The sequence below is a fragment of the Prionailurus bengalensis genome, chromosome D2 (assembly GCF_016509475.1).
Source record: "Prionailurus bengalensis isolate Pbe53 chromosome D2, Fcat_Pben_1.1_paternal_pri, whole genome shotgun sequence".
Lineage (NCBI taxonomy): Eukaryota > Metazoa > Chordata > Mammalia > Carnivora > Felidae > Prionailurus > Prionailurus bengalensis.
This window is the reverse complement of record NC_057351.1, coordinates 62,118,595-62,134,458: the sequence shown is the minus strand read 5'-3', so window position 1 is coordinate 62,134,458 and position 15,864 is coordinate 62,118,595. Positions and strand designations below refer to the sequence as shown.

The 15,864-nt window shown below is 41.4% G+C and overlaps 1 protein-coding gene across 1 annotated transcript in view; it reads right to left on the bottom strand.

The window, feature by feature from the left end:
* CFAP58 (cilia and flagella associated protein 58) overlaps window positions 1-15,282 on the bottom strand; it is a 107,446-nt gene extending 92,164 nt beyond the window's left edge. The window contains exons 1-6 of the mRNA XM_043597459.1: window positions 15,108-15,282; window positions 9,154-9,435; window positions 6,699-6,847; window positions 3,890-4,046; window positions 2,846-3,040; window positions 628-765 (exon numbers count right to left, since the gene is read on the bottom strand). Of these exons, the coding sequence (XP_043453394.1) occupies window positions 628-765; window positions 2,846-3,040; window positions 3,890-4,046; window positions 6,699-6,847; window positions 9,154-9,435; window positions 15,108-15,116 (930 nt within the window). The 5' untranslated portion in view covers window positions 15,117-15,282. The remainder of the gene's footprint in view (window positions 1-627; window positions 766-2,845; window positions 3,041-3,889; window positions 4,047-6,698; window positions 6,848-9,153; window positions 9,436-15,107) is intronic.
* Between the last annotated feature and the right edge of the window lie 582 nt (window positions 15,283-15,864).

The following is a 15,864-nucleotide window of genomic DNA, read 5'->3' as shown; positions in this document are numbered from 1 at the left end:
GCTGATGGCTCGGAGCCTGGGGCCTGTTTCCGATTCTGTGTCTCCCTCTCTCTCTGCCCCTCCCCCGTTCATGCTCTGTTTCTCTCTGTCCCAAAAATAAATAAACGTTGAAAAAAAAAATTTTTTTTTAAAAAATTTTTTTTAAATACTTGCATAATCATATGATCAATATTCAGGTTTGTGGTTTTATGAGAATGGAAGTCATCAAACTATCTACTTCCAAGCAGAAAGCAATCACTGTAGGCTTGAGCCTGCCTCTGACATATCAAGGCTAATACAGGTTATCCAACCAACAGCTCCAACCACTACAGCAAATCTGTATTAATAGGGAATGAGTGAGGGGGCCTGGGTGGCTCAGTTGGTTAAGTGTCTGACTTCAGCTCAGGTCATGATCTCAAGATCCTTGAGTTCAAGCCCTGCATCAGGCTCTGTGCTGACAGCTCCGAGCCTGGAGCCTGCTTCAGATTCTGTGTCTCCCTCTCTCTGTTCCTCCCCCGCTTGCAATCTGTTTCTTTCTCTCTCTCTTTCTCTCTCTCTCTCAAAAATTCAAAAAACATTAAAAATTTTTAATAAAATAGGGAATAAGGGAGGGAGTGCTAGGCAACAAATCAGTCACTTGGTGTTTACTTTGAGCTCCAATGCCTTCTGCTGGTTTTCCTGGGATAGCTGCTCACAAACCAAACTGTGTTGTTCATTCTCTTGCTGAAGTTTAGAATTTCGCATCTGAAACTGCTCCAGTTCCTTTGCAGCTCTTTCGTTCAATATCTGAAAGATGCATAATGAGCTGGTTAATGCTTTTAATCTGATTACAATATCTGCATATCCACACAGGAGGCCCTGCAAACCTCCTGGGATGATCACAGCAACCACACTTTTTTTTTGTCTTTGTAGAAATTGTTCTTTATCCCCGGTGAAAGCACTAATGCACTCAAATATGATGAATGTTAAATGGCTGAGGAAAATGACGCCTTCTAATGAATAACACAGAGCGCATAATTTTTTTTTTCTGAGAGCCTTGGGAAGTCTTGTTCACAGGTGGTGGATAAATATTTTAATGCCTGTTTGCCGTTTGGCAAGCTTCACATATGCAACAATTGCTATAATCATTGCAAATGAGCTAGAGATTCAAACGGGTTTTATCAGTTGTGGGGCTGGGAAGCCACATCTTCAGAAGCAAATCCTGCATTAACATGCCTACAACATTTTCTTGGACAGAACCATTCACTAACACCAGCACAGAGACAATTCCCCTTAAATCCAACTCAAGTCAAATCCGTGGAACGGCAGAGGAATGATTTCTATCTGCCTGACTTCAGTGTCAGTGGGGTTTCCTCTTCCCTACCTTGCCTATCCTCAGCAGACACAGTTTTATAAAAACAGGATTATATTTTTTGGCAGGGCGGGGAGTCATCATTTCTATTGGCAGACTAGTGAGAGGATGGAGGGGGAGAAAATGCGCTGAAGGGAAAAGAGAGAGAAGATAGTTTAGACAGTTATCCCAAAATATAACTTGATGCAAGCAAAAGTTAAACATGGAAAGACTTCATCCAATTTCCCATCAATAGGGACCAAACAAAATACAGCCAGCTATGCTAAAAATGAAATTGTGTTTTACGTGAGTCCTGGATATTGCTAAACAAAGCACTGTAATTCAATCGTGATGTTCAAAAACCTCTCAAATTTCATGCTCAAAGAAGTCTCGTTTTTCTTGTGGATACTTGCACAATGTGTATTACCCACCTGATTTCTGCCTTTATACAATATTAATAAGGCAATTGACAAAGAAATGTGTTCTAATATCTATTTTTTAAGTGGAAAAATGCTGTATGTCTTGGCAATTCTTTGAAAACTTCCTAAGAGAAACTATTTTCAAGAAACGACTTTTCTCAATTATATGAATTGCCTCTTTAAGAAATGAGAAAAGACAGAGCACAATTATTACTATTTGAGTTACCTTCAACTGCTGTTATAGGGAAAATATTAAAAATAGCACCATATTTAAAATGCAGATAGACTGAATATGGGTTCCTAAACTTGAAACTTAAAAATAAGCCACTTAAAAATAAACCATGTTGTGGTCACACAAGGAACACTATGACGGTGAATGTTCTATTGAGCTCTGTCCAACAGAACTTTCTGCAATGATGTGAATGTTGTCTATCTGTTCTGTCCAATAGGTTATCTACTAGCCCTGTGGCTATTAAGCACTTGAAATGGTACTAGTTCAACTGAGCACTTGAGGTTTTATTTTATTTTGTTTCATTTTATTTAAAATAAATTTAAATAGCAATGCATGGCCATACTGGATAGTGCCATTCTATAACCATGTGGCAACACAAATGAATCTCACAAACAGACAAAATATTGAGCAAGTTAGTACAAAAGAGCATTGTATGACTGTATGAGTGCATTTCTGTAAAGTGCAAAAACAGACAAAACTAAACTCTGCTTAGGTTTCAGAACAGAAGTGACCTTTAAGGGAGAGAGTGACTGGGAGGGGGCACAAAGGGACATCTGGCGTACTGTTCCTTGGGCCTGGTGCAGGTGACCAAGATATGTTCAGGTGGAGAAAATTCATCAAGCTGTACACTGTTGACTTACACACTTTTCTATGTGTATATTACACATCAACAGAATGTTAAAAAGAAATTAACCTGTTGGAGCTGGGGGAAAAAAGGTCATAGATACCCATATGAGCTCTTCAAAGAGCAATGCAGTGCCCAGTGCTATGTTACCAACATCTCTAGTGCAGAGAGTCTGCTCCTTTCCAGAGAAAACTCAAAGTGTTCCAAAGGCCCCCTTCTTGTTTTTGCGAGGACCGAGGCGCAGCCCACACCCAGCGCACCTTCTGTTCCTTCAGCTGCTGCTCCAGCTTCTGAAGCTCCTCCTTGCTCTTCTGCACATACTGCTGCAGGGCCCTAATTTCTGTCTGCCTGGTGTCCATGTCTGTCTGAATCTGCCTGAGCTCTTTCTCCAGTTTTTCCTTCTTCCGAGACTCCCGTGATGCTTCATTCTGACGTTGTTGTATCTCTTGCCGGAACTAGGGGCACAGAAAGGATAGGGGAGGAAAGGGATGAAGCCCTCCCCAGGACGATCTCAACCAGCTGAGCTGCTCCTCATCTCAACTCTTCTAGCTTCGGGGCAGTCACCTCGTGGTAGCCTTTCCCCTGCAGGACAGTCGTCTTTGAACCCCAATGTTCAAACTTTTCAAGAATGTTCTGTGTTGTTTTCCAGAGCCTTAACACCAGACATCCACCCTAATGGTGGGAACAAATCCACAAAGAATGGTATAAGATCCAATTAAATAGGGAAACCCAGAATTCTAGAGAGTTAAACATTGAAAGAATTCACCCAATTCTCTATCAATAGGATCTAAATAAAATGTCACCAGTTACCCTAAACATTAAATTATGTTTCACATGAGTCCTGGATGTTATTATATAAAGCATTATAGCTTTATCATGATGGTCAAAAATCTATGAAAAATCTGTTATCTCATGCTCAAAGTAATCTCCTAGGGGTTGCATGTGTGTATCATCTATTTGACTCCTGGGTTATTATAAAAAGTGTTCAAAAGAGGTCCTTACAAAGGAGAAGGGCCAAGGGAACTACTTGCACCATCTCCAGATGCAGAGCATTCTCGCCTTTGCCAGGGACACATTCTTAAGCCAAAATTGTAAGCAGTGCCCTGTCTTAGTGACTTCTCAGACACAAAATGTTGAGAAGAAATGAACAAGTAAAACTGTTCTTGTAAGAACAAACCAGACAAATAAGCAGACCTGTGGATGCTTCATTTGGGCACCAGGGGGTAAATCTGAGAGAGGAACAATATGGGAAGGACTTCTAGAAGGTAATGTTCTTTCATCTTGCCCTCCACGACAAAGCAGACCTGACTGATGGTCTGCTCTGCCTCTTCTCTGCATCGCTCTGTTTCCTGCTGCTGTTCAGTAGTCTGAGCTAAAGACTCTCGTAATTTCACCACTTCTGACAAGAGCTGGTCTCGCTCCTTTATCACTTCTTCTTTGAACTTCAGTAAATCTCGGATACTAAAAAAGAAGAACACAGGAGTCAGACTAAAAGGCCATCTTCTCAGGAGCCCTTCCTATCACCCTCTGAGCACATTTTCATGGGAAAGACTTTAGGTCAAGGACTAACACCATTCAAGTGTGAAAGAGAAGGACCTTTATGCCCTGACATGGACATGGTGGCTGCTTGTGAGTTGTTAACTGAAAAAGACATTCCAATAATAATATATATAACATGATCCCTTTTCTGATGTTTAAATAATTACAGTGTCTGCATATAGGTGTATGTGTTTTATAGACATTTTTATAGAAGTCCAAGAAAATAGATCCAAACTGGTAATTGGTAACTGGTTATCTCTGAAAAGTAGAATATAGGGTTGGAAGAGTTGGAGGGGTAATTCTTACTCCTTAGTTGCCACACCTCTGTATTATTTGAATTTGTTACAATAAGACTATACAGCTACTGTCAACTGTTGTAATTAATCCTAAAGAAAATGTTAATTTAAGAAATTGTTTGTTTACTATACCCAGGGGAGGGCTATGATCACAACTATAAAGTCTAAAATAAAGCATAAAAATAAGCAAATAATACACATCACCAGTTTTCTAATCATTTACCCATAGAGATTAGTTTCCACCAAAGGGATGCAACTCTGATAAAATGTTTCCAAGAACAAAATTTGGAAATCATTCATGTTGCCAGCTTTTGGAGAGTATGTGATGATATTTGTTGATTTGAATTGTTAACCAGTTACTTCCACATTTAAAAAAAACATTATTTATGATTTGGCATGACTTTCTGCAGAATTAGTGTTCTTGAAATAGAAAGACTGTGTCTGATCTGACCGGTGCAGCAGAATGAAGGTCTAGAACAAGGCAGCCACATGAGAGTTGAGAAAATAGAGAACTTGAGGTACTCACTACTAAGTCATCAAATGACCATTGGAAGCACCTCTGACAATGTTTATTTACCAACAACTTTGGTAGAACATAAGTATTTAATAAGGAACTTTCAGAACTGCATTCAACTTCTTCTCCAGAAACAAAACTTCAAATTCTGAAGTTACTCTGAAGACAGCTACACCTAAGCACATTGTTAGGGCTAGATAGTTTCTTCAGTTCTCCTCCTCACTGTGCTCCAACTCTCATTAAAACTCCTAACTGATCAGTTCCCTCACATTGCTCTTCAGTAGTTGCTCTGATGATGCTTGACTCCTTTAATGAGAAAATAGAGTCCATTATGACAGATATCACGTCTTCTTTTTGTTTTTCCTGTTCCTTCCTCCAACCCTGGCACCTAGAACTATCTCTCAACATTGGATAAATGCATCTAGAAAACATAAGAAACCTAGGCAGCAGTTAGAGTTGATGAAAAATGCCTAAGGAAGGGGCACCCCGGTGGCTTGGTCAGTTGAGTGTCTGACTCTTGATTTCAGCTCAGGTCTTGATCTCAAGGTCATGAGTTCAAGCCCTGCATTGGGCTCCACACTGGGTATGGAGCCAACTTAAAAAAAAAAATGCCTAAGGACGTGTGTGATCATTCCTGACTCATAAACTAATGCAAGGTTTTGCATGCCTTGCACAGTGCTAGACACCTAGAGGGAAGGTAAAAGTGTCTTCCTTCAAGAGTTTGTAGCCTAACGGATAGTGAAGTATTTCAACAAATAATTTCAATACAATGTGATCAATGCCATACTTGAGATACATGTTGGGTTCTACAGAAACAGAGAACTCAGCGACTCTCACTGAGGCTAGGGGTAGGGAGGAGGTTGAAATAGAGGTGCCAACAGTGATGAAATTAAGATGGTGTTTGAGATGGGTCATGAAGGGTGCATAGTTGTTTACTGTGTGGAGAAATAAAGAAAAAGCATTCCTGGAATAAAAACAGCATGATCAAAGGTATTGAGGCATCAGCAAGCATGGTGTTTCGGGACATGAGTCTAGCAAGGCTGGCAGACAGATCTATATAGGGCCCTAAAAGACATGTTCGTGACTGGGCTGCATTCTTTGGGAGTGGGGAGCTATTGAAGGTGTTTGGAACATGTGCTGGAGATGGGAGCACTCAGATACACATTTCAGAAGCCTAAATCTGGTGTGTGGAAGATGGTGAAGAGGGGATATGTCTCCTTGAAGGCAGGTAGAACAGTTAGCAGTCTATCCCAAATCCAGCCAAGAATGGGGAGCCCAAAGCAAGGCATTAGCACTGCTGATAAGGAGCAGGGAAAGACACAAGTGATGACTAGAAGACAGAATCAACAAGACGAAGCTTTCAGGGTTAAAAGAGCGGTCTAGAATATGTTTTCTGGCCTAGAACCAGAGAAGTTAGAAGAATGGTGATGGGACTAATGGGGGTTCAGAGCATGGGAAGGGGCTGGAAATCAGAGCAGAAAGGCAGTGAGTTCCATTTCACACAAGTTTGAGAGAAAGAAATCTAAAATATTTACTCATTTTGAAATTGTAGTACATATTCCTGCAGAGCCAAAAGTTTAATATAATCACAAATTATGAGTTCTTGGGTATGGAGAAAGGGAGCATTAAAAACAAAAAATAGCAATAGATGGAAAACAATCATAAAGAATGTTCAAGGTGACACGGCAAACCCCAGGCCATCTGCTGAAGAAGGGGGCCTCCACAAAAGCAAGTTCAACATACATTAACAAGTCTATGACCTACTTGCTATCCTGGTCCAGTGACAGTCCAGACCCCTGCTCGACTAGTTTGGTTAAGTTCACTATTTCCTCTTTCAGGGCAAGGATCGTCTCCTTTGCCTTCTGCTCTTTGTCATAGGCCGAGTCCACCATCTTCCAGGCCTTTTCGATTTCCTATATGGGCCACGGCACATTAGTGAGAAAAACCAAACTAGGATCCAGATGCAAGATAAACTGAGTAAATAGAATAATAAAACAACTCCAATATAGTTGTCATTTATGGGGAAAGAAGATTATATATTATACATTACGCATTCCATTTATATTGACTTACTAAATTGTTCAACATGAGCTAGTCGATACTGAACAGCAGTGTTAGAAGGGGTCCTGGCAAATGGTATTTTTCCTTGTGTAGGTGAGTGGGGTTACAAGGCTTACATCTTGCAAGGGCCACTATAACTAGGAGGATATTTCTAATAAAAATGTTAAGATAGGTTTACAAAATTAAAAAATGAAAGCCTATGTGTTTTCCAAGCCCAAGTATTATGGAGAAAAAAAAAATAAGGAGTGGCCTTGGATCCAAGCCCTAAATTTGAAGCTCTTGATCGATTACAAATTTTTAAAAAATCTATTTTGTAGTCAGGTCTCAAGTAAGGGGTCCTGGATGGCTATGTCAGCTTTAGAACAATTCATAGCAAGGTGGTCTTTGCTGTCACCTAATTGTACATAACAGCCTTGGTAATTCCCATTCCAGAAATCCACTCCCAGATCTTCTCATCAGATGCTCACAGGGGAAAAGCAAAGCCCTAGCTGGGAATGGGAACAAGGACTCATGCAGTTTTGGCTTCCTTACTATTATTAAATCCAATGTGGAATATTAACATAAATACTTAAAAGAGAATTACAGCCATTCAAATAAGTGAACAAAGCATAGTAAATGTTGTAACAGCCTTCAGTTTTACCCCACCACTCCATTTTCTTGCTAAGTTCTGTCAAGTGCAATGTGAGTCCTTCGCATAGGTAAGAACCTATAAGCTTCAGGTGAAAACATTCCGCTTTTATGTTGACAAGGAATAAAATGAGTGGAAGAGAGTATTTACACAAATTCGTGCTCACCATTACATGAAGGAGAGAGAGATAGATGAGTCTTGGGTAACTTCACATAATTTACTGATTCAAAATAATTACAGGGTATATTTTTCTGTAGCAATGATATGTACTATTTTCAGCAAAACAAATGAAGGATATTTAAATAAAAATACAATTATACGAAGTTTTGTCCAAATCAACTTCACCAATTATATTTTAACTAGCTCATGACTTCCATTTACAGTTTTTTAATTTGCAATAAAAAAATGTTTTTTTTCCTCATCATACAATTATTTAAAGCCTTCTTTTATTGGTTTTCCAGCAAAGAGAAGAAAGTGACAATAGAAAATGGCACTTTAAAAAAAGTAAATTCTAATGGGGCGCCTGGGTGGCGCAGTCGGTTAAGCGTCCGACTTCAGCCAGGTCACAATCTCGCCGTCCGGGAGTTCGAGCCCCGCGTCGGGCTCTGAGCTGATGGCTCAGAGCCTGGAGCCTGTTTCCGATTCTGTGTCTCCCTCTCTCTCTGCCCCTCCCCCATTCATGCTCTGTCTGTCTCTGTCCCAAAAATAAATAAACGTTGAAAAAAAAAATTTAAAAAAAAAAAAAGTAAATTCTAAGATAACAGATGTCACAATTTGCACTGGTCTTGGAAATTCATTTAAATTGCCTGATGTTTCATTGTATGATATCAAGGGAATTATCTAAAAAGTTTATGAGTTATTTTTTACCACTCGGGTTTTAATTATAAATTAAAATCTCTCAACTTCTTATCACCCCGAGAGCAACAAGGAACATTTACATTTTACCCTCAAAATAATGCAACACACTTGAGGATGAAAAACTCCATGGTAAAGTAGAACCATGCTTCCTCAGTAGCCCCCAGACTGAATCCCTGATCTCCCATTATGAGGAATTGGGAGGATCAAGGAGGAAACAAGATCATGAAAATTCCTATCTAGGAATTCTCAAGGCAATTTCTTCTAAAACAGTAGGAAAAGCAGAAACATGAAAATATCCTTCAAAAAATATCCTTCACAAGCTATCATCATGAGATATTTAATTACTCATCTTCTATCAAACAAGACATACCAAGGTCCCTAATATTACATTTCGTTACTTCTCATTCTTTCTGCTAACCCAGTACTTCTTAGAAAGCAAGCCAGCAAGGTTTTATATTATTTTCTGCCCAGTGAAATTCACCAGGCTAATTATTTCCTTTGAAAATAACATTATTCCCTAGGCTTAATGAATATATAAATCATGTAGATTTTTACTTAATAACTCACTTACTACCAGCCTAGAGCTGCCAATATAAGGAAAGAATGACGTTTTAAATATAGGATGCATTTATGGCAGCTCTCCGTAGGCTCTGTTTCTATGAGATCACTGACCTTCTTCAGGGATGCAATGGTGGTCTGATCATCCTGGGAGAGCTTCAGGGCAGTGGCGACCTTTGCAGAATTAACCACAATCTCTGCGTTTAGCTCTCTGCATTTGGCCATCAGACGCTTTTCATTGTCATAAGACTTTTTCATGACAGCATGAAGCTTCTCATATTCAATTCTAAACTTCTCCAGACTTTTATCTCCCGAAAGTTCATTGAGAACCTCCTGAAAATCCCTTTCGATTTCTTCAAATGCAGTTTCTTCCAGCACTAGTTTCTCACTCTTTTCCTGTACAAAAGAGCAGGAAGGGGAATGAGTATTACAATATGTCTATGTTACTATTCAGGGGTTGATATTATTATCTATGAATACAAGACCTTCATAGAAGCAAAACAAAAATCACTGAAAAAACAGAAACATTAAGACTATATGATGGAAAGACATCTTGTTCATCCCCTGATGCATGTATATATGTACACATATGCATTAGGATAATAATATTTCCTACCACATGGTGTCAAAGATCAGATTAAATAGGATCATTCATTAGGCGTGCTTGGTCGGTTAAGTGCATGACTTGATTTCAGCTTAGGTCATGATCTCATGGTGTGAGACTGAGCCCTGAATTGGGCACCATGATGACAGCACGGAGCCTGCTTAGGATTCTCTCTCCCTCTCTCTCTGCCTCTCCCCCCCTCCAAAATAAATAAATAAACTTCAAAAAAATAAACAAACAGGATCATTCATGTTAAACACTTGGTCAAGTGCCTGGCAAAGAGGAGGCACTCAATAAATTTTGATATCTGTTATGATTATTCCAAGCCCTGATTTGTTTTCACTTCGTCCTGCAGAAGAAAGCCAAGGGATATTATGGTCAGATATATGGAATCTTGGTGTGGATACCATGAAATCACACGTACTCACAATGAACCCCATCCGAAATATGGAATCTTCTCCTAAAAGCTATTCCATCATTTTTATCTCTTAAAATGATAAGACAAGGTCATCTTCACAGGTGTATTGAGATGCCCTTTGTGCAATGCTCACAGGTCTTCTCTAGATTTGCTTTCCATGATCAGCTGGACAACAAATTATTTTTTTTTTTAAAAAAAAGCCTGGACATACAGATACAAATCAAACACATCTGGCTATGACTTAGATGAGAACTCAGAGTTAGTTAAATAAGATTTTTTTTTCAGTGTATTTTATTTATTTGGGGGGTGGGGGGAGAGGCTGCAGGGGAGAGACACAGAAGAAGAGGGAGAGAGAGAATCCCAAGCAGAATCTGCACCAATAGCACAATCTCACCAACCGCGAGATCATGACCTGAGCTGAAATCAAGAGTCAGACGTTCAACTGACTGAGCCACCCAAGCACCCCAAGAATTCTTATTTCCCTAGTGTTAAGGGTTGAATTTGTCTCCCAGAAAGGTATGTTGAACTTCTAACAGCGATTACCTATAAATGTGACTTGTTTGGAAGTAGAGTCATTGCATATATAATCAGTTAACTTGAGGTCACACTGGAGTAGAGTGGGCCCTCATCCAATAAGACTGGTGTCCTTATAAAAAGAGGGAAGACTGTAACTATGTGTACTGATGGATGTTAAACTTATTGTAGTAATCATTTTGCAATATATATATATATATATATATATATATATATATATAATCATGTTGTACAACTAAAACTAATACAATGTCATTTGTCAATTCTATCTCAATGCAAAAAAGTAGAGGATGGGATTTGGACAGCGACACAAACACAGGAAGGAAGAAACACCACGAGGGGTGCCTGGGTGGCTCAGCTGGCTAAGCATCTGACTTCGGCTTAGGTCATGATCTCACAGTTCATGGGTTCGAGCACTGCATTAGGCTCTCTGCTGTCAGCCTGGAGCCCACTTTGGATCCTCTGTTTCCCTTTCACTGCCCCTCCTCCACTTGTTCTCTCTCTTGCTCTCTCTCAAAAATAAATAAACATTAAAATAAAAATAAAGAAAGAAAGAAATACCACGTGAAGACAGAAACAGGGTGTAAGCCAAAGAAAGCTAAGGATCACTGGCTGCCATCAGAAGCTAGGAAGAGGTAAGGAAGAATTTCACTTAGAGTCTCAGAGGAAGCATGGTCCTGCCAACATCCTGATTGCAGATTTCAACCTCCGCAAGTGTGAGACAAGAAGTGTCTACTGTTTAAACCACCATGTTTGCAGTACTCTGTTATGGCTGAGTAACAGCCTAGTAAACTAATACACCTTCTCCTTGTTAGACACAGCACAATAATGAAAAAGAATGGGGGTGGTTAATAAATTTCTTCATTTATTCAGCAAATATTTATTGAACACCTGCTATTTGTAAGTTGGAATGAGGGAGCCTTCGTAGGAGGTACCAAGGTAAGGAATAAACAGCCCTCCCACAGGGAATTTATACATTAATAGTTGATGGAGTATGTTTTCAGATAGTGGAAGTACAGAATTTGATACATGCCATAAAATGGATTCAAAATTCTACAAGGACCTATAGGAAAATGGAACTACTCCCAGCAGCAAGAATGAAAGCAAATTTCCTAAAGGAGGTGGTATTTGAGTATGCCCAGATGGGAGAGTGAAATATTCACAGGTGAATATGGAGGGAAAAGGTACGGCTGGCCCATGGCAAAGCTTGAACAAAGGCTCAGGCCCAGAAAGTATCCAGGATTTGAGATTGGTTAAGAAGCTCAAGTTGGGGGTGTTGTATGTAAGTGATGAATCATGAGAATCTACTTCCGAAGCTAAGAGCACGTTGTATACACTGTATGTTAGCTAACTTGACAATAAATTCTATTAAAAAAAAAAAAAAAAAAGCTCGGGGCGCCTGGGTGGCTCAGTTGGTTGAGCGTCTGACTTCAGCTCAGGTCATGATCTCACAGCTCATGAGTTCGAGCCCCGCGTCAGACTCTGTGCTGACAGCTTGGAGCCTGGAGCCTGCTTCAGATTCTGCGCCTCCCTCTCTCTCTGCCCCAACCCACTCGCATTCTGTCTCTCTCTCTCTCTTTCTCAAAAATAAATTTTAAAAAAATATTTAAAAAATTAAAAAAAAAAAACTCAAGTTGGCTAAAGAGTAAGAAGTATGACAGGGAGAAGGAAAAAGAAGACTAGACAGGAAGTTAAAGACAGACTGGAGGCCGTGAATGGCATTCTAAGGAACATGGAGTGAATTAATCTGTAGGCCACACAGAGCCACTCAAAACTTCTGATCTGATAAAGTTTGAGAGGACTTATTTATGTATGCAACATTACACTTTGATATTCTACATGAAAAAGAGCTCCAAGATCGACACTGTATTGCTAATCAAAGAAATCAACCGAGAGGATCTCCAATCCCAAAAATAAAGTAAAATTTAAATTCACCCTGCAGAATCAGGGTAAGCAGTCTAGTTTACCTTCTGCCTTAACAAGCCTCACTTGCCCAATGCGGAGAAAGTCTATGTATTTTTGGTTTTCAAAAACACTTGTACTATTGATTTCTAAAGATTACATGCAAGCAAAAAGAATCCACATCTTAAAGTAGATGTGGAGTACCAAGCCTACCTATAACATTTTGTATAACATTAGCACTAATGTTAAACTCAACAGAGATTTTCTTCCCAATGAGAAGCAGCTTACTGTAAACATCACAACACAGCAATTCCACAAAGAAGAAAAAAATCGTATTAAGGAAATATGGTGGTGCCGCCACCCTGTGTTTTCCCCTTGTTGATGCTAAACATGAGCACACACAAAAATTTATCATAGCAATGTTCTCAGTTCCATCCGTGTAAATGGTATTAATGCCAACACTTGATCACTAGCCTGATGATTTGTTTGCAGACCAGGTTTTCCCTGTACACCTGGCACTTAGCATAGGAATGGAAAAATGTCAAAGAAAGAAAAGGTTTTTAAAAACATTCACGAACAGATTTGTTCATATTGTCATTTTAAAAATATACTACTATTGGGGCACCTGGGTGGCTCAGTCGGTTAAGTGTCAGACTCCAGATTTCCACTCAGGTCATGATCTCATGGTTCATGGGATGCAGTCCCATGATGGGCTTTGTAGAGCCTGCTTGGCATTCTCTCTCTCCCTCTCTCTCTCCCCCTCTCCTGCTTGCTTACTCTCTCCTTCTCTCAAAATAAATAAATATCCATATATGTGTGTCGTGTATATATATGTATATATACACGACACACATGGATACATGTGTGTGTGTGTGTGTGTGTGTATGCTACTACTAAAAGCACAGCAAAAATCATCTCTGAGCTGTGACCCATAACCAGTTGGTGTCTACATTGTTAGAGCATACAATGATACCTACTTTAGAAGCACGATTTCAACATGAACTGGTCAGAAAGGAACTATGATGTTCCTTCATTCAACACCTGTCTATTAAGTGCTTACTATCTGCCGGGCACTGTTGTAGGTGTTGGGAATATCATTCAGTGGGGAGAACAACAAGGAAAAAGGACAAGAGAGTTGCAGTGACAAATGAGGCCAGAGTGGAAATAGAGACTTGTGGAAGTAGAGGTGAGGAAAACCTGGCTGAGATCAAGTGAGAAGAAAAACAAAAGAAGGCAAGAAATGAGGGGCGATAATGCAGGGGAAGGGAGACTGGGAAATAAATTGTTAATGGTATTGGTATCTGGGCTTATGTGTGGAAAATGAAGAATGAAATGAACCAAGATGACTGGTGAGGGAGAAAAGGAAGGTATGCTAAAAATCGAATAAAGGAGAAACTAAAGGAGAGCTAGAAGGAATGGGAGGAAGAGATGGGAAGGAAAGAGACACGAGTGAGTGTAGGTAATGGGGCGAGTATTGTGGCCACCACAGTATGGATGCGTGAGGCACCTACCTGAGAGTGAGGAAGATGAGGGTGGGAGAGGGATTGTATGATAAGAGAAGGAGGGATCTTTGCCCACAGGAAGGAGGGACCAAATATGGAGGAGACGGAATGGTGAGGTATGTGAGGAGATATGAGAAGGAACTGGAATAAGAGTGGGGGCATGATGGTGATGAGAGAAGTGGGGACCAGTCTGGTTCCCTAGACATAAAACCTTGAGAGTGCCCAGGGCCCCTTGTTCAGATAAGCCCCCACCTTTGGTTTAATGCTTTGCTGTCTCACTTTGGAATTCTTAATAATTTGTTGACAAGGGGCTCTGCATCTTCATTGAGCCTCACAAACTATATGGCTGACCCTGGCTGGGACTGATCCTGTGACGTGTGAGATGAGGGAGGGATCTGAAGGGGTGATGGAGGAATAGGGTATGGCCACGGTGAATGGGGACTGTGACTGACAAGTGATGACAGGGACATGAGGTTGTCCAAATTACAAATGAAGGTGCTAATGGACAAAGGATCAATAGAGAGCTACAGAAATGGCCCCTCATTGGTGGGCCTGAAGATGGAGTGTGCTACAAAGTGGGCTAGAAGACTTTACACAGTGGTCAATGACAACATGGGGCATTGGTGATAGGTGAAGAGCTTAATGAAGATGTGTCACAGCAGGTGATGATAGGGAATCGTGGAGTGACAGGTGGACAAGGGTCAGTGAATAGGGGTGACAGTGGGTATCTATGAAGCCTTCCTCCAGGTCCCACCAATCAGTCAGACATCAATATTTCTACGTACCTCTCCTGGCCTCAAAACCTTATGGCTCAAAATCTAGGAGTGGGTGCCTGTCATGTGTGAATCTGGGAAATCATGAATTTCATACTATGTTGAACACAGCGCCAGTTTTAAGAGTGGGGTTGGGGTGTGTCCACCCAGTTGAAGGAGGGACAGGAGGTAAACACTGAGGGGTGGGGTGAGGCTGCGGGTGCGGGGAATAGGATGTTGATGGGAGGAATGTAGGAATCAGCGGATGTGACAGCGGAGAAGTCAAGTCGACAGAAGAGGGTTGATGGGGAGCACACGAGCGAGAGACGACAGAGAGAGGGGCACTGACTCCTGACCTCGGCCATCCTGACGCTCTCTGGGGGGTGGCCTCAGAGGCTTCTGTGGTGATCGCGGAAACCGGGCCGGAGCTGCGGATGGGGCTGTGCACTACCCCCGGCGTCTAAAACAGCGCCACGTTATTGGTATCCCCCGCAGGGGGCCGAAACCCGGCGCTCGGCGCGTCCTCCCGTCGCCAGGCAACCGCCACGCCCTCTGAGGAAACTGGAGGACTTCCGAAAGGGGAGGAGCCTCTGGGGAGGGCACCCGGGAGGCGTCCTAAGAGGCATAGGCAAACTGCCCTGTGTGGGGCGGGACCAAGGGTGTGAGGGGCGGGGCCCATGAGAGGCTGGGCGGAGTCCCAAGGTGCCCTCGGAAGTTGGAAACTCCGAGGAACGAGAAGGCGCAGCGCTGGGAGGCCGCTAAGGCCAGAGGAGAACTAACGCCTAGATGGAAAGGTGGATCAAAGGCTTCTGGAAGAGCCGGAAGGCACCCTCTGCTCTCCGTGACAAAGAGACTCCGTCGCGGGAACAAGAAATAATCTCCGTTCGAGTCAACTCAACCCTAATGAAGCAGCTACTGTGTGCAAGATACAGAGGGGAAAGTAAGGTGGAGAAAACACAGACCCTGCTTTCAAAGGGTTTAGTCACCAGTGGTAAGAATAAGAGGGCGCAGCGCTCGAAGCACCCTGGGAAAACGTATGTGGAGCCACATCATGGAAAGTTGCCTTTCATCTAGGGCTCCTCTCAAGATCATTTCGTCTCCCTCTCCCCCTCC